Here is a 19,734-nt window from a genome sequence, read left to right on the forward strand (position 1 = left end):
TTCCACATTTAAACATGGCTAATCTTTAGTTCCAGAACCCTTTAAGGACAGCAGAACTCCCTAAGAAATTGTTTACTGGTACTGGTGGGTTTTTTTTTTTTAAATGCCTATGAGCATTAACAAGACAATCTTGTCAAAAAGAGAGTCTATGTTAAACAGCTGCATAGACATTTGGGATACTGTTGTTATCAGAGGAATTGTTGAAGTGTGCATGTTTCTGTCACTGCATATCAGAGAATTGCTTGTTTACCATAGGAGTGTCCAAATTAAAATACAGATTTTTTTTCTGTAGTTACATATTTTAGAAAATATTTTTAGTAATCAACCTATTCAATGGAAAGCATTATAAGCTATGAAATGTTCTGTAGGCATTTGACAGGTATTAGCAGCATGAGCGCTGTACATATCTGCAAATATTATGTTAGAAGCTGCTTACGTTTTCCCTTTACTTTTCTCATTATATAGGATTGTAACAAAGTGAAAACATTTTCATTTTTTAGCAATTAATATAAATGGTTTTATAAAGTTATTTAATTGTACCTTTAAATTTAAATAAAGTAAAAATTTTCCTTCTGTCCCATTTAGTGCTCACATAGTTCCTTTACTAAAGGTAGAAGAGCTCTCTGGCATTTGCTTTTCTAACTCCTTGAATTCACAGAGACAGTTGCTGAACCATTGACAGCCACTCTCCTATTTCAAGAGTCTGCATGTGCCATCATTTTGCCAAATTCACCTTCCTGCCCAAACCTGGAAATCTCTATATTTTATTCTTTGTTCTATTAAATCTTATTTTGTGTTTGGCTCACTGTGAAATTGGGTTCACTGAAATGGAGACAGACAAACCAAAATGCTCATAAAGCTGTCTTGAAATACAAAGTTGAAAGGATTAATAATCACGGCCCAGTTTGGCAAAGCAAATGCTTTGTTTTCAAAATGGTCTGGAGTAACTCATCAGCAGGATCTATGGGCACCAATTAATGTGCAACTCTTTAGATTTCTCTCCCCTCTAAAGTGAATTACACTGCTGTGTAGAGAATCCCCTAGGTCAATAAGACAATCTGGTTCTGCAGCTAAGGTTTTTGGGATTTGTATTTTTGTTTTGTGCATTTAAAGGGGGTTAGCAGTTTCTGCTTGATCTCCAATAGCTTTTCTTATATGTAATTAACCACCATGATAATAGATATGAAAAAATTACCCTTGAACCCCCCGGCTATCTTAATTTAAAAGTGAACATTAGTGCCTTGTGCATAAATAAATTTTAAAAGTAGGAAACTCCAGTGGAGATTGCATGAATTAAATGAAGGACTCTAAAGACGAAAGATTATTGTCTTTCTCTGTGTGATCAATATGGTCTGAGAGGCTTGAGAAAAAGTGTTGTGATAGCTCTCAATTTACATACATTCTCCTCATTAGCACATGGATTAAGCACATCATCCTTCTTTGTTGCTGATAGAATAAGTGCTGTCAGCTGAAAGTTTAGAAAGCTTCAGAAGTTAAACCTGTGAAGTTTGCCAGTTAAGAACTCTTGTGTCCCCATTTTGTCATTCACCTCCAATTAGGATTTTCCCTTTGAATAAAAACCCCATGAAAACACAGTGCCAATCTTTCAGGGTACTTCCTCTGTGATGCTGTGCATCTTTATGTCTCACTACAGTCACCACTTAGCAGTCTGAAAGATCAGGCCCACACTTGGGTGCTCAGGATTAACCAGGAGTACATGCTTTGAAGTTATTTCTATTATTCTAATTCTCCCCCTCTCCCATTGCCCACTGTTTGTTTTACTTGTTTCTTGTCTTAAATTAGATTGTTAACTCTGTGGAACAAAGACAGTATCTTCCTGTGCATCTGTACAGTGTCTACCCATGCAAAATGGCCCCAGTCCTGATTGGGACCTTTGGGCACTATCATAACAATAATGATGATATATTTAGGAAAGCTATAACTGGGGCTAAATCATCAGCTCTTTTGACTAAGTTCATCTGCAGCAGAGCCACAAAGGAGCTCTTCCATCAGCATCTTGATCCTGAAGCTGAGTATTTTAAAGAAAACCATGAGCCTATTCTAAATTATGCCGATTTGTAAGAATCCCTAAGAGACTGCTGTAGCAGTTGACTACCAGAGTGTAATGAACTCTGGCCAGGTATCCTCATGCTTCTCATAGGCCTTGTATTCCATGGGGCTGGGCACGGGTGGCATAAAGCTGACTACTCTGTTTCTAACCCAGAGGCGATTCTGCCATATTGAAAAATCTGTGCTGCTCTGAAGTTCCCCTCTGCATTATGAGAGTGCTGGATTGGTTCCTATGTGTGGCAGCCCATTAGCTCTTTCCTTATTTCTTTCACATTCAGGGCACGTCTAGACTACATGGCTCCGTCGACAGAGATTAGGGTAGTAGGCTAAGGGAAATGAAGCAGCAATTTAAATAATCGCAGCTTCATTTAAATTAAAAGGGCTGCTGCGCTGTGCTGATCAGCTGTTTGTCGGCACAGTACTGTAGTCTGGACGCTCCGCAGTCGACATCAAAGGCATTTGTTGACCTCCCCATTATGCCTCGTGGGATGAGGTTTACTGGGGCGGTTGACAAATGCCTTTGATGTTGACCGTGGAGCATCCAGACTACAGCACTGTGCCGCCAAACAGCTGATCGGCACAGTGCGGCAGCCATTTTAATTTAAATGAAGCGGCGATTATTTAAATCGCCACTTCATTTCCCTTTGCCGGGTAAACAAATCTACATGGCTCCGTCGACGGAGCCAAGTAGTCTAGACGTGCACATAGTCTGGTTTATGTGATTGGTGAAATTATCCTATTGTTTTTAATCATAACAATAGCAGTCTGGCACATTTGTTACAGGGTTGATTTTCACTTTCATATCCTCTGGATTGGTGGAAGGCCTTAATGTACATTGTGTCATTTTGAAATGATTCCTCTCTCTGATTTAGGAGTTACCTGGTGAGTGATGACACCAGAAACAGATATGGAAAGATGTACCACAAAGTAGATGGTGTTGGGGGCATCACATCTGATCAGACAGAAACATGCATATCTAGTAATAAAATCCCTCAAGGAAATCCAGTATAAGACCAGTTAAATGTTTTGAAAAGCTGCCAGTGACTGCTACAGAGCTGGTGTACAGAACTCCCGTAAAGTGCCAGGACAAAATTCATCACTACCCTTTCAAGAAATTGCTGGACTTTAAGATGTCATGGAAATAAGTCAGTTTTTAGATGGAAGAACTTAACAAGTTTTAGACTTTAGCAGCATTTTCATGACAGAGGCTTCAGATGTGACTGACTGTGCATCAACAGCAAAAGTAACTTGCTGAGAATAAGGGCCCAGCCCTGCAAGATTCTGAGATTTCTTCATGGTATGTTTAGGGTCCGTAGCTCTTAACAGAAACAGGCAGCCAATGCTACTAAAACCCATTGTGCAGCTTGCCGCATCCAGTGCATATGAGCTAAAATCCTAGCACTGTGACATGACAATATGTTGATCACAAAGTGTTACTGAGAGAATGCTCGTGTTCACAGAAGTATTATGAATGACTAAACAAAGGATACCTCAGCACATGCAGCTCTGCGAGCTGAATGCCCCTTGTGTTTATTTTCATCAAGAAAGCAATTTGAACAAGTTTGAAAACGGAATGTTCTTTCTGCCCAGACCCTTTAGTGACCATGACTTCCACTATTTCTGCAAAAATAAATGGTTTTGATTCATTAAAGTCTAATGGAACTAATTATATAGTGAGGTGCTATTCAACTTGAGTGAAGGTATCAGTACCTGGTGTAGCAAAATATGCTGTCAATTGTAGCTATGTCACCGTGTGTGTGTGTATCTCTATCTATACCTATATCAGCTTAAAAATCTCAGTCTGATTGTCAAGCCTTTCCACAAATCTCCCTGGGTCTCCATCTCACATGCTATAGCCCATCACATTTCCCTATCCATTCCAAACTTCCAGCATCTTGCCTGTATGTCACTTGCCCTTCCCTTCCCCAACTTCATCCTCCCTTTGGTTTCCTTTCTGTTTTGCCATGTGAAATGGCCTCCCTCTACCAGTTCGCCAAGGGTAGGTCTACACTACAGCGCTATTTCGAATTAGCCTGATCTTTTCCTTTTTCTACATAAAGGACACACTTTCCATGAGATGTGGAACATACATTATTTTGTTGCAATTCTTCTTAAATGTGGTGTATCTATTGTTTTATTTTGGAGGCTTGTTTATAATGTGACAGAAAATCAATTTATAAGAAAGCAACATTTTCATACACTGCATAAAATTGGTGCAAAAGGGAAGACTAATAGAGATTAATGGACCGTTAGAGACTAACTTTTTGACCCCAATAGGGATGCATAATCAAGATAATTCAAAGCTTTCTGAAATGGAGCAGGCCAAGAAAGATTGCTTGCCACAGTTAGAATTTTCAGTATAATAGTGTTGCTGATGCCCTTTTAACACCAGTATAAGACTAGGTGGCAAGTCTTTTGTTGTTGTTTTCATCCTAGGACAAAGGGAACAAGTAGGGTTTTCTTGGAGCCAGCGTATTATTATTGAAAAAGTATAAGATGGTGGGAGGGTAAATAACACATTTTACGAGTTGAAGAGACTCCAAGATAGCATAGACTTCACTGACTGATGTCATTCTGAGGGAAGTTGTAAACTATATCATACAAGAGGATGGAGCTGCATGTTAACAATATAGACTGTAAGGGAGTCAGCCAGTGTGAACTCAAGAACTACCCCCACCAACCTCACTGGGAGGGAAAATGGATGGGACAGGTTGACAACCCAGTTAAACAGGGGAGGAAAACATGCTGAGGGGATGCAGAGGTGCCGCTCCCATTCAGAGTCTCATTGGCTAGTTAAACAAGAAGGGACTTGATTGGTCCTTCATCTTCACTTCTCATTAACTTAAAATCTAGCCTGGGCTATGTGGAGCCTCTTTTTGCTCTCTGCCAGAAGTGCCACTCTCCTTACTCTGGACTGGAAGCCTGTTTTTGGGTTCAGAAAGGTTTTTTTCTTCTCGTGGGAGCCAAACTGGCAGAGGCCTAGGGAGTTTTTTGCCTTCCTTGCAGATTCTAGAGGTGAGTTAAATAGGAATTGGTAGTAATAATTAATGATAGTACACAATAAGGATGTTAGTTCATTGCAACTTACATCCAGTTTCCAAGGTACTTAAAAGAATAAAAGGAACAATTACCAGAAACAAAAAGCCTGACAAGCTTTGTGATCATGTGATAGGTAAACTTTCTGACCTTCACTCATAAGAACATAAGAACGGCCGTACTGGGTCAGACCAAAGGTCCATCTAGCCCAGTATCCTGTCTACCAACAGTGGCCAGCACCAGGTGCCCCAGAGAGGGTGGACCGAAGACAATGATCAAGCGATTTGTCTCCTGTCATCCCTCTCCAGCCTCTGACAAACAGAGGCCAAGGACACCATTTTATCCCCTGGCTAATAGCCTTTTATGGACCTATGAATGAAGATACTCATTTTAGTATCTTCTGTATCCTTGAGGGAAGGTGGGCGGTATGACTGATAAGAATGAGCTAAACAATAGGTGTAGATTGAGGAGAAGAAGTTATATTATATTATACAGTACTAGCCCTGTAACCTCTGCAATGGAACAACTTAAAATACCAAGTATGGAAGATGGACAGATAGTGTGACTCTCCTAAGGTAAAGTTTAATAAAGTTGTTGCGTGCTGTTTAAAAGCCATCCCTGCACTTGTCCTCATTTCCTGTTGTAGCTACATCAATAAATACAGACTTATTGAATGCACAGGAGACCATCACTGATTGGGGGTATGTCTACACTACAAAGTTAATTCGAACTAACAGATGTGAGTTCGAATTAACTTTGATAGGCGCTACACAGGCAAACCGCTAGTTCGAACTTAATTCGAACTAGCGGTGCACTTAAGTAAACCTCATTCTACGAGGACTAACGCCTAGAGGACTAATTCGAACTAGTGGGAGGCTAGCCCTCCCCAGGTTTCCCTGGTGGCCACTCTGGGCACCACCAGGGAAACTCGTCTGCCCCCCTCCCAGCCCTGGAGCCCTTAAAGGGGCATGGGCTGGCTACGGTGCCCGTGCCAGGTGCAAGCCTGCCAGCACCCAGCCAGCAGACCCTGCACCTGGCACGGCACGAACCAGCCATCCGCTGCCACCCAGCCCTCTGCCTCTTCCCGGGACCAGGCTGGTGGCTCCCTGGAGCCTGCCCAGGTCCGCAAGAGGCGGGCGCCCACCTGGTCTAGTTCGGAGATCGTGGACCTCATCCTTGACCTCCACATTAGGCACAGGAAAGTGGCCGTCGAGGGCAGGATAGCTGCCAGCCTGGCCACCCAGGAGCAGGTGTGCAAGAGAATCAGGGTGGTCCAGTGAGACCCCCGACCCTGAGCCCTGAGCTTAGAATGGCCATACTGGGTCAGACCAAAGGTCCGTCTAGCCCAGTAGCCTGTCTGCCGCCAGCGGCCAAAACTAGGGACCCTGGAGGGGATGGACCGAAGACAATGACCAAGCCATTTGTCTCGTGCCATCCATCTCCAGCCTTCCACAAACAGAGGCCAGGGACACCATTCCTACCCCCTGGCTAATAGCACTCCATGGACCCAACCTCCATGAATTTATCTAACTTCTCTTTAAACTTTGTTCTAGTTCTAGCCTTCACAGCTTCCTGCAGCAAGGAGTTCCACAGGTTGACTATTTGCTTTGTGAAGAAGAACTTTCTGTTATTAGTTTGAAGCCTGCTACCCATTCATTTCATTTGGTGTCCTCTAGTCCTTCTTTATGGGAACTAATAAAGAACTTTTCTTTATGCACCCTCTCCACACAACTCGTGCTTTTATAGACCTCTATCAGATCCCCCCTCCGTCTCCTCTTTTCTAAGCTGAAAAGTCCCAGTCTCTTTAGCCTCTCTTCATATGGGAACTGTTTCAAACCCCTGATCATTTTAGTTGCCCTCCCCTCTTCCACCCTCTCTCTTCCCCTCCCCCACCTCCATTTCCCAGTCTCCTTTCTTCACAAAGCAAAGAGTCAACCTGTGGAACCCCTTACAGGAGGAGGCTGTGAAGGCTAGAACTAGAACAGAGTTTAAAGGGAAGTGAGATCAAGTCATGGAGGTTGGGTCCATGGAGTGGTATTAGCCAGGGGGTAGGAATAGTGTCCCTGCCCAAGGTTTGTGGAAGGCTGGAGAGAGATGGCACGAGACAAATGGCTTGGTCACTGTCTTCGGTCCATCCCCTCCAGGGTCCCTAGTGTTGGCCGCTGTCGGCAGACAGGCTACTGGGCTAGCTGGACCTTTGGTCTGACACAGGACGGCCATTGTAAGCTCAGGGCTCAGGGTCGGGGGTCTCAGTGGACCTCCTTGATTCTCTTGCACACCTGCTCCTGCGTGGCCAGGCTGGCAGGTATCCTGCCCTAGCCGGCCACTTTCCTGTGCCTAGTGCGGAGATCGTGGACGAGGTCCACGATGTCTGCACTAGCCCAGGCGGGTGCCCGCCTCTTGCGGTCCCGGGCAAGCTCCCAGGAGCCACCAGCCTGGTCCCGGGAAGAGGGGGAGGGCTGGGGGGCATCGGGTGGGTGGCTCGATCCATGCCAGGTGCAGGGTCTGGCACAGGCACCGTAGCCAGCCTGTGCCCCTTTAAGGGTTCCGGGGCCGGGAGGGGTGCAGACGAGTTTCCCTGGTGTTGGCCAGAGTGGCCACCAGGGAAACCTGGGGAGGGCTAGCCTCCCACTAGTTCGAATTAAGGGGCTACACACCCCTTAATTCGAACTAGCTTGTTCGAACTAGGCTTAATGCTCGTAAAATGAGATTTTCCTAGTTCGAACTAAGCGCTCCGCTAGTTCGAATTAAGTTCGAACTAGCGGAGCGCTAGTGTAGCGCCTATGAAAGTTAGTTCGAACTAACGTCCGTTAGTTCGAACTAACTCTGTAGTGTAGACATACCCTTAGGAACTGGAGGAGTCAATTTAAAAATGGACTTGATTTTTTTCAGTCAAAAAGAAATACTTTAAAGTTTGGAGAATTAAGACAATGAATTTGATTTATAACTTCCTAAGGTTGTGTGGCTTTTATAAGAACAGACAGTTTTCTTCTCCTTTTCCTACGTCCTTTTAGAGTGAGTACATTCAGACAATGTGACCATCATTTTCCATCTATGCTGAATAGGAGACAATCTGGGTTTTTTAAAATACATGTATTTATTTCAAAGAGGAGTGTATAGAGCTGCATTTTCTCTCTCATTATTCCTTCTCCCACTCCCCCTTCTCTCCCCATTAAATCAATCATTTCCCACAATGAATTTGTGAACTAGCTTTCATTTTTATGACATTTCGATACTACCATTGGTTCCCAGCTATAGCAAAGTAAGTTTACCTTGCTGTGAACTTTGTGAGATCAAATCAAGAAAGCTCTAAAAATAAAATGAACTGCGGTAAGAAGCTGTTTTCTCAAATCAGATAACATTTCCTACATGCTGCAGATAAGTTCTATAAACACAATAAAAAAAGGAAGAAAACTCAGTGAACCACTGATTTAAAAAATAAGAAAATGTAGATTGTGCCCCTGTCATGTATGGACTTATAGGAAGATGGGAATAAGATATGTGAAAATGCATTGCTGTATAGGGATGTTAAATTTCGATTAATCAGCTAATCGATTAGTCGATAAGGGGGGTGCTCACTATCCCACAGTGCCTCTGCCTTTGAAATGTACAAGTGCCAGTGGCTCTTGTACATTTCAAAGGAAGAGACACAGCGCAAAATCCACACGAGCAGTGTCCAAAGCGGTCCCTGCTTGCACGGGTCCCAACTGCTGCGCCTTTCCGTTTGAAATGTGCACGAGCCCCCTGTGTCTCTTGTACATTTCAAAGCAAGAGGCTTAGCAGGGACTGAAGCAGTCCCCACTCATGCGGGTTCCCTTCTGCGCCTCTTCCTTTGAAATGTATAACAGCCACAGGCAGCTCTTGTACTTTTCAAAGGCAGAGGCTCAGTAGTCTGGACTCCACTCTTCAGTCCCCGCTGTGCCTCTGCCTCCCCTGATCTCTGCAGAGATGGTGCTGGGGGAGGGGTTCGGGCTTTTAAGCTGGTTCCCCCCAGCACCAGCTCCTGCTCCCCCTTCCCTTCCCCATTGATACAGTGGTAGCAAAGGGGAAGAAGCGTCTAGTCATATAGTGACTCGATTCCCTGATAAGCCTAGGCTTATTGATTAGTCAACTAGTCACTTAGGGTATGTCTACACTACCCCGCTAGTTCGAACTAGCGGGGTAATGTATGCATACCGCACTTGCTAATGAAGCCCGGGATTTGAATTTCCCGGGCTTCATTAGCATAAGCGGGGAGCCGCCATTTTTAAATCCCCGCTGCTTCGAACCCCGTGTAGCGCGGCTACACGGGGCTCGAACTAGGTAGTTCGGACTAGGGTCCTATTCCGAACTACCGGTACTCCTCGTGAAACGAGGTGTACCGGTAGTTCGGAATAGGCACCCTAGTCCGAACTACCTAGTTCGAGCCCCGTGTAGCCGCGCTACACGGGGTTCGAAGCAGCGGGGATTTAAAAATGGCGGCTCCCCGCTTATGCTAATGAAGCCCGGGAAATTCAAATCCCGGGCTTCATTAGCAAGTGCGGTATGCATACATTACCCCGCTAGTTCGAACTAGCGGGGTAGTGTAGACATACCCTTACATCCTTATTGCTGTACTTCCTCTGTGGGTCCACACTGCCTTTTAAGGCAAGCTGTGGCTAAGGGTGTGTCTAGACTACCTAGTTTTGTCGACAAAAGTGGATTTTGTCGACAAAACAATACCAGCGTCTACACTACCGTGGAGTTCTGTCGACATAACGTCGACAGAACTCCGCGGTTTTGTCGACGCTGGTATACCTCATTTTACGAGGCATAACACTTTCTGTCGACAGAACTCTGTCGACAGAAGGTGTTATTGCCTGTAACACTGCATCCAGACTACGGAGTTCTGTCGACAAAGCGGCTTGCTTTGTCGACAGAACTCCATATGTCTGGACGCAAATTGTCAACGGAAGTTTTGTCGACAGTATCTGTCGACAAAACTTCCGTCGACAAAACGCGGTAGTCTAGACGTACCCTAAGAGGCATCCTTTAGCTTTAAAAGAACATCAACAATAGATAAACATTCAGTATGAACAAGTGCTGGGTGGCATATGAGAAAATAGTATTTCCCAAACTGTGGGACATTCCTTATGGAGAAGATGCAAAGGACTGGGATAGGGATATGGATATACCTCTGCATTGTTCTCCACAATCTCATCTTTCATTTAAATAAAAGTGCACTTCTAACTGTTATAGTTGCATAGAAAATCTGAAGTGAGTATGACTGACATAACAATGTCTTCCTGAGTTTGCAGGGAGTCTGAAGCAATAGTTCTGAGATATGAACTGCCCCATTCATTTCAATGGGTACTAACTCTGAAGGGCTGTCCTTATGAATTATTGGAGCCTATGCAACTGAGCCTCCCTTCCCTTTCCCAGCTTCTGCCAGCGTCCAGGTGCTTCACTCTGCCCCACAGCATGGGTCCTGCCAGGGGTCTGGACACCTGGTGCTTCCCCCACCAATCCCTTCCTGCATGGCTCCTCCTGGGCACCTAGTACTGCTCCTTCCCAACTCCCTGCACGCAGCTCCTGACAGGGTACTGATACTTTCTCCCTCACCCGCCCCCATAGCTCCTGCTGGTGACCAGGGATTTGGGGCTTTCCCCCCATGCCCATGTGACTCCTGCTGGAGGCCTGGGCCTAGGGCTTCCCTTCCCCATCTTGCGCAGCTCCTGGAAGTGGCTGGGGCTTCCTTCTTGCCCCTCCATGTTGCTTCCCTCACTCCCCCCACCCCCTGCAGCTTGCTAAGACTTGAGGGCTTCCCTGGGACCAGAGGGAAGCAGCAGAGGCTGAGGCTCCTCTCTGCCCCCAGTCTGGCAAAAGGGAGCCCTCTGCTGTCCAAGAGGAGCATGTGGGGGCAAAGAGAAGCCCTGCAGCAGTTGCAGGCATAGAAGCGCACACAGCTGCATAGAGGCTGTGCCCTACGCAGTCACATATTTCCTATATGCCTAGAGATGGCTCGGTAACTCAGATGTCAGTAATGGTACTTTAAATGGTGACATTGTTCATTTTGTCACTCCCTATCAGAGCATGCAGGACAGGAAGTGTGATACTATGAAGATCTATGTGGGTGTGGAGGTGAGAGGGGGCAGGTAGGAAGGGCTGGAAAATGTACAAATTAAGATGAGTAGGCCTCTGGAAACATTTGGCAGGTTTACATTGGGGATGAAGTTTGTTTCAATTTCCTGAAGAGGGGCTCAGCTTTCAAAAGCATGGGGAACACTGAATTAAAGCAGACATAGTACATTTAATAAATGATCAGTAAAAAATATCCGCTGGGCACACAGGTACACACATATACATACATCATTCATAGCCATCTTCAGGCATCTTACTGTGACACAGACTTTCTCAAGGTGCAGATGTTTATCTGGCTGTACACTGTTACCTCTGCTGTGTGTGCTTTTGGCCTTCTATTTAGCCTTCTATTAGCAGTAAAATGTCGGGTAAAATGTAAAAGCATTGTATCCTGTAACTGAATCCCAGCTATGTTTCCTAATGCATCATGCTGAAATAGCGTCGTTTTTGTATGATGGTCTAGTTAAAGTGAAATGTGGTATGAATCTGCTTCTCTGCATAATGTTCATGGGACCTGATTCAGCAAGTTATTTAAGCAGGTGCCGATGAGACCACTTATGTTAATTAGTTTGCTGAATAAGGTCCCTAATTCTGGTGTCCGTTTGCATTTAAAAACAATTTTATTTGTGATGAGAAATTCCCCACATCAGTCCTCAGTGGGCACTATAATAAGAGTTTTATGAGGAGTTAATTGCTTAGACACTATTTAGATATTTTTTCTACCAATGTTTAGCAATATCTAATTAATATTAGAAGTCATTTAGATTTTATCAGTTAATTATAGCATTACTGGCATAGTATCAAAAGTTAGTCTTCAGAGCAGAATGTTCATAATTGAAACTACTGCTAAGTTTTTGAATTGTAATTAAAATATTAAAAGGCTGGTGGGGTAGGATGGTAAATTTGCTACCTAAATCTCAGTGATCTTGGCTACTATTATGTTCTCCAATTCTGTTCTATTTCATTTTCATACACTGTAAGGTGATTTTCCTTCTTTGCTTCATATCTGGCTTCACATCAACGCATTTTAGCCCTTTGGTTTTCTGTTTTATTTTCAGACTTCTTTTCTCTGTAAGTTTAAGCTGCAATGTTCAGTCTGAACAATTGTAGCATAAAAATAATTTTCAGTAGTGAATTCCATCATCTTACTTCTTTGAACTATCAGTAGAGCTGTACAATATCTGGCAATGCACTAAAGATATGTGAAGAACTGTGTTTTATTCTTTTTAAAAAACCCATGGTTATTAGAGAAAAGAAAATAAGTAATTTCAATTAACTTCAAAATAATTTAATGGTTTTCTGCCAAATCAATTGTATAACAGGAAAACGCATTTAACTTTTTTTATTAAATGTTTGCTTTTTATATTCTTTGGCCTCTGCAGTTTAGTTAAGTTGTTATGTTTTTGGAACAGCACTAATAAAATACAAGGAATAAAAAAACCCACTTTAATCAATAAAGGATTTGCTTTTTAAAATGTTAAAGAAGGTACAAACTACATTCCATACAGTAAATGGAAAATATTCCTTTACTTACCATAAATTCATTTGGCCTTACTGGGTCAGACCAATGGTCCAGATAGCCTATTATACTGTCTTCAGACTACGTCCAGTGCCAAATGCTTCACAAGCAATAAACAGAATAGGGCAATAATCAAGTGATCTATCCCCTGTCATCCAGACCCAGCTTTGGCCAGCTAGAGCCTTAGGGCAACACATATCATGGGGTTGCATTCCTGACCCACTTGGCTATTAGAGGTGTTCTTTACTATAGTTTCAACCAATTTGTTTGGCAGTAAGTTAGGCTTACTAGCCAGTAATTGCCATGATCACCTCTGGCCCCCTGTGTTAAAAAATTGGTGTCATGTTAGCTATCCTAGAGAAGCTGATTTAAAGTTAAGTTTTACATCAATACTTAAAGTACTTAAAGTTAAGCTTAAGTGCTTCACCAAATAGGGATAGATTGAAGCACTGTGATTGAGATTTTACTCATTGAGACTTTGTACATGACAAAAGTTAACTGGTACATATGAGCATTTGCAGGATCAGGCATTAAAGCCATAAAAAGTCCACATGCTGATAAAGGCATTTCATGAAAACTCCTCAAGCTTTTATTTCATTCCTTCAAAAATACATGGTCTTTGTAGTGTGTTTTTTAAGATTAACAGATATGGGTTCTGGTAAAAAGAGGGGAAGAATATTCCTGATACTGACTGTTTAGAAATAAACTGTCAATTTATTATAAACAGTCAGTCTCCCCAAATCTATTGATAGAATTGTGTCTCACAGCACATTGGTCTTCCTTATGTTCTGTTGTGCAATTAAAATAAAACCACCAATATACAATAGGGAATTGGGATGTTTTAGGTGGGATCTTAAAAGATAAGCTACAATTGTGTGTGTGTTTTTAAAATGTGCTATAATGTGTTACACACTAATTGGTCCGTGTTGTCCCTGCTGACACAAACTAAAAGTTTTTTAGTGAGCTTTAGGTTAGAGCTGTGTATTAAAGTGCACTATGGAAATTTGGTTCACGCCAAAGGGAGGTACACATGCCAATTAGTGCATCAGTATGCCTAGGATATTACTACAGGAATTTATAGCTCACAGTAAAAATATTATCTAAAAATTTGGGTCTAATGAAAGCCAGCATCGACTGAAAGCTAACCTTTGGTTATCAAATGTTTAAGTAATAGCTACACTTAATCTAGGGATAAGGTTAACAGGAGCGGTTTTTGTGCTCAAAGTCTGAACAAGTCAGGAAGCATAAGATTATTCGATTCCCTCTAATATCCATGATGGTGCCATGTCTAATTTTGTTCATCTTAGTTTCATATGCATTCATACCATTCTCATTCCATTTACTATTTCTTTGTTTTTATTCCCTCATCCATTGTTCTATTGTGCATTCTTGGCTACAGTTCGTGTAATCATTACTACTGTCTGAAGGAAATCCAGGCTCCAGGTATGGTGCTATGCTTATGTAAAACTAGTACAGGGTTTCTCAAACATTTTCATACTGTGGACTATATCTTCACAGACATTGTCTTTACAGCCCCCTGTTTTCCCATTAAAGATTTATTGACCTCTGTGTGGCAACAACAACAATTGCTCACATGGAAAAGTGATATTAGGAAACTAATGTACATTTACCGCAGCAGCTAGAAGTGAAGAAGAGAAGCAGCATCTTATGACCAACCAGCTCTCCATAGTCCACTGTTTGGGAACCACTGGTATAGTTAATTTAATGAGTTGATACCTGCCTAATCTACTCTATAGACTTAGTTGGTTTAATTTTGAAGGAACCCCTTGAGTTGCACTGCTAATTCAGTTTTCTGTTCTTGCAGTTGCTAATATATCCCGCTAGATGCTAAGTACTTAGCTGCACTGTTCTCCTTTCTAATGACAGACTGTTGGATAAATAACTATTTTGTTACTGTTCATTCTCATCTTAATATCCTATTTCTGTATGTCTGAATTAACTTCTGTAGATAAAGTTGCCATTTATAAATATCATTTATGTGGCTTTATTCCTTTGAGAAATGTGTCATACAAGGGATTGGTGCGTGACTAACTGGTTCTTGCTTTAAATTATTTTGTTTGAACGTATTCAGAGCTTGATTAAACTGGGTCATTTATTACATAGTGCAATGATAATATTTGAGAAACGTTTTTTTTTTATAACCTCCTACAATGTTGCCAGAAACAATTGGCTTTATGGCTTGATTCATCAGTGTACTTTTGGGCCACAGGGCAAGAGAAAAGGTAAGTCCTTACTCAATATTTTTTCACTGTTAGAAAATAATATGAATTCTTACAAAGTAACAAAGATAGTTTGATGCACAATGTGTATACGGACCAGGTATAAACCATGTTCCTAAGCACTCTTCACTTGTGCCCATTTTTATATGTATTGGACTAGATCCTAAACTGTTAAAAATTAAGATAGTTTCACTGAAGTTAATGGACTTGGACAAGTATACATGAGCTGATGTCCTGGCCCTGTGTATGTAAATGTGCTTCCCAACATTATGTTTGTTTCTTTAAAGCAAAGACTCCAGAGTTCTAATGAGCTTTTAAACCATTTTGTCTCTAAAAAGCATATGTTACTTAAAGTTGAAAAATTCAATTAAAAATCATATTTATATTTTGCAATAATGGTTTTAATTGCTTTAATTCTCAATGAATTATTTTACCTTTCCATTAATTGTTAGATTAATAATTTGGGGGTCTTACCTCCTCTTTCAACTAAATAACTTTAACTGCAAAACTATTTAATAAACTAATACTCATTTAATCTTGCAAACAAGTCTTGTAATTGTCATTTGCTATAGAAGATTCCATTTCTTTACTTCACTTATTTCAATGGAAGTTTTTCCTGAATTAGAATTGTCAGAGGTCTACAGAGTGATAAATTGTTATTTTTAGTCATGTTGATCCACTGGAGAGACAGGGTAGGTTTCATGCTATGTAGAACTACTCTGCAGGTCAGAAAGGCAGTAAAGCAGCAAAACTTCAATTCAGATTGAAAACCTTCCTTGTAAAAGTTGCTGGTTCTTCAAGTGCTTGCACATGTCGATTGCACTTTAGGTTTGTGCACCCACTGAAGCAGAGTTGGGGATTTTTCCCTTACCAGTACATGTTGGGATGGCACATGCAGCCTCAGTCACCTCACATTGCTTCATGATGGTATAAAGGTCTGACTACCTCAGACCCTCAAAATTCCTTTTTCCACCCATGATCTGTATTCCAAGCACACCAGCTTGCTCCTATAAGCAGTTTGTCCCACTACAGAGAGGTTATCTTCCTCTTTGTAAATGGTTGTTAGTCTTAGATTTGCATAGGTTTTCTTCTTTTTTTTTTCTTGTAATGTTATAATGTTGGTTACTCCTTATTCACAGGGTACTGATGCTCAGACCAGGGTATGCCCAATTAGGAGAACAAGGTGGCACACGCTCTGAGAAACAACTGTGACCAGTACTGATCTCTTCTAACTGAGTGTTGTCAATTCTAGCATTGTTGTATAAGCTGTTGAGACTGGCCCCCAATACAGCACCAAGTCTTTTGAGGTAACTACAGCACCATTAAGAATTTTTGGTCCTGTCAATGCTGCAGTCCTGTGTAGCAGTGTAGTAGTTACTCTGTCTCTCAATGCTGGATTGTCCGAAGGTTCAAAAGAGAAATCAGTTGGAGCTGGTGGCTATTCAGGCCTTGGGCACAGGCTTACCTCATAGATGAACTTAACTCTTGGTTCGATAGATCTTCAGAGTATCACATTGGTGCAGTCCAGAGATAAGCCCAACCTGGTGTCCCTGGTGTCAGTATCTCAAGGCATATACTTACCAAGGCATAAACTTTCCTAAACCCCTTTTCAAATGGATGAGGAGATGCGCCATACCTTGGATAGTAGAAAGGCATTGGCTTTTTATGTGACTGGAACTATATCTTTTAGATCATCATCCCAGCTGTCCATGTTCCAAACAAAACAAAAAGGGGGCACATGACCACGAGAAAAGGTTGAGGGATTTGGGCTTATTTAGTCTACAGAAGAGAAGATTGAGGGGAGATTTGATAGCAGCCTTTAACACCTGAAGGGAGATGGGAAAGGGGGGGTTCCAAAGATGATAAAGGCTGTTCTCTGTGATGATAAAATGAGGTGCAATGTTCTCAAGTTGTAGTGGAGGAGGTTGGATATTAGGAACATTACTTTACTAGGAGGGTGGTGAAGCACTGAAATTGGTTACCTAGAGAGGTGGTGGAATCTCCATCTGTAGAGGTTTTTAAGTCCTGGCTTGACCAAGCGCTGGCTGGGATGATTTAGTTGGGGTTGGTCCTGTTTTGGACAGGAGTTTGGATTCTGTTGACCTCCTGAGGTGTCTTCTAACCCTATGATTCTCTGTCAGTTGAAGGGTAGGATGAGTCCTACCCATAAATTATATTTATAAATACAGAGGATTTTGTCCTGCATTTGTCTGTGTTGTATCATTACCAATGTAAACCCTCCACTCCTAAGCAGGTTGGTAGCATACTCTACAAGATCTCAAGCAGCTGCTACAGCTTTGTTGACTCAGGTGCCTACAACAGGCATTTCTAGAGCAGCAACTTGGTCACTGATATACATCTTTACTACTCATTTTCCTATATATCAGTAATTTGGAGATGATTCCGAGTTTGGACAAGTTGTTTGGTCATCATTCTGATAGATTCCAAAACTGACCTCTGGATTGCTTATGAGTCACTTGAAGTGGCATGGACATATGCAGTCACTCTACAAAAGAAATTGTTCTTAACGTGTTGTCTGATTTGTTTTTTGTGGTGTATTGCACTCGTCCATGCTGTGACCTACCTTCCTTCCCCTTTATATTAGTGTCTGTCTGGTAAGAAAAACTAAGAAGGGCTTGGGGAAGTTCTATTCTTTATACCATTGTGTAACAGCACAAAGTAGCTGAGGGCACCTATATCCCCCTGATGGATACCACTAAGGAAAAAAACTCCAACTCTGGCTTAGGGGGCAAAAATACATCTGAGGTACAATAGGTCTATGCAACACATATCCAACAACACAGTTCAGAACAAGTCAGGGACCTTTTTTTAATTAGGCAACTTTTCCTTGATTAACATTAGTATTAATAATAAGGTACAGTTTGATTTCAGGAGTACTGCTATAAAAAGAAGAGAAACTCCATTTACTTAAAAAAGGAGTTACTCCAGGTATATAATGGTGTAAATGGTATTCGAATCTGGCCCTATCTATCTAATTGCAGATTGTAGAATACACATTGCAAGGTACTTTATTTAGAGATTCATCCTAACTAAACTTGGATTACTTCTTGTCATGTTACTACTATATAATTACATTACCCTTCATGGAAACTCCCTTCTTATTAGCAAAGCATGTTTGAATTTGATCTGTTATGCTAATGCATGTAGGATCATGGCTTGATTTTTGGAATACATCTGAGGCTATTTGTTAGTTATGGTGCCACATATGAACCAAACTTTACAAGTGCATAAATAAATAGAAATTAAACATGAAGCACTGTTTAGTGTGTTTGTAGGTAACCTGTGCAAGAAGGAAAGATGGAGAAATTCTAATGACGGGAGTTTCAGTGTGCAATGGGTGGAGAAGCTGATATGCTTATATGTCTGATCCGACTGAAGTGAACTTGAATCTCTGTATTGGCAGCAGTGGACCTAATTTTATTTATCTTATATGTATATCAAATAATGTTGCACAGGTAGATTTAGTGCACAGATTTGCCTGCCTATTGAGAATTACCAATACACTTATCTGTCTGTAAACTGGTTCGTCACAGAGAGTCAACTGTAAACTAGTCTGTTACAGAGAGTCAACCATAATGAGCCACCACCACGGCTGATGGCCCTTTATTGCGCGAGCTCGTGCCTCCACCCAAGCTAGATCCGTCGGTCAGCGGCGTAGGAGGGTTCGGGCCCACCCCCTCTCCGAACCCCAGCCCAGGGCCCTAAAGGCAGGGACCCACGGTCCCTCCCTAGCGGATGGGGGAAATGCCCCAAAACGCACCCGCTCACGGGCTCCACAACCCTGCCCTGGGCCGCTTCCTACTCCAACAGGCCTCCTGGCCCACCCCTCCCGTGATATCCCATCTCACCTCTCCCTCCTTCTTCCTTCCTACTGCTCCGTTCACCTCCTCTCCCCTCACCGTGCCAGCCCCAGGTTTAAATCCCCCGCCGGCTCCGCTCCCTCTGTCCGTCGCTTCCTCTGCAATGCTCTCCAGCCACCCTTCCCCCGTGACCTCATCAGCCCGCGCCTCACAGGCCCCTCCCTCCTGGGCCCTGCCGGTCGGCGCCCTTTGCCTCCCGGCGCTCCCCGCGCCGACTTCCGGTGCGTCCGCGCAGCCCGACGTGTCGGGCCTGTCCGGGCTCCCCACCCCCCGGTGTGCCCGCCCGGCGCCCCCCCGAGCGCTCTGAGTGCGGGGCGGGAGCGCCCCGTCACACTGTCACTCAAGACAATTCCTATTGTATTGAGCATTTTACTTCACAGAATGAATACAACAGATTTTGATGTAACTACTAAAGCAAAGACATTAGTTTGCCTGTAAATTCAAAGTTTGTATTTTTACTTTGGTTTTCAGAGTTTCTAAATCAATTTTGGGCAAAGCTGCTTGCTTCTGTGCTTATGAGTTAACTGTGATCCCAAAGGTTACATTTGATTATTACAAGCTCCATTTTATCCTTGGATAAAGCAAAACATTCCTACAATGGTATTAATTTTACCTGCATATAAAGATGAAAAATTTAGATATTGAAAACCATGCATAAAAAGCAAGAATAAAAAGAAGTAGGGAAGCGAATTTAGGTTTATTAATGTGAGCCTAGGTTTGGCTCATGGGAGAGGTTCTGCCTGCTTTCTGTATCACTCATTGCTAATGAAACAGACCAGGGCAAATGATGTTACATTCTGGTTCAGCTGCAGCCTTTGTTAGCAACAGATAATGTCTGTTGTGTTGTAGCCAAGGCTTGTTGTTAGTGGGAGAGACGTAGCAGACTTTC

The 19,734-nt window shown here is 42.6% G+C and overlaps 1 protein-coding gene across 6 annotated transcripts in view; it reads left to right on the forward strand.

Annotated features, from left to right (window-relative positions):
- CCSER1 (coiled-coil serine rich protein 1) overlaps positions 1-19,734 on the forward strand; it is a 1,130,035-nt gene that overhangs the window by 958,457 nt on the left and 151,844 nt on the right. The window contains exon 11 of one of the 6 annotated variants that reach the window (XM_075929603.1): positions 14,124-14,167. The exons of the other annotated variants lie outside the window; for them this stretch is intronic. Coding sequence (XP_075785718.1) covers positions 14,124-14,149 — 26 coding nt within the window. The 3' untranslated portion in view covers positions 14,150-14,167. The remainder of the gene's footprint in view (positions 1-14,123; positions 14,168-19,734) is intronic. 6 annotated transcript variants of the gene reach the window in all.

Source organism: Pelodiscus sinensis, chromosome 5 (genome assembly GCF_049634645.1).
Source record: "Pelodiscus sinensis isolate JC-2024 chromosome 5, ASM4963464v1, whole genome shotgun sequence".
NCBI lineage: Eukaryota > Metazoa > Chordata > Testudines > Trionychidae > Pelodiscus > Pelodiscus sinensis.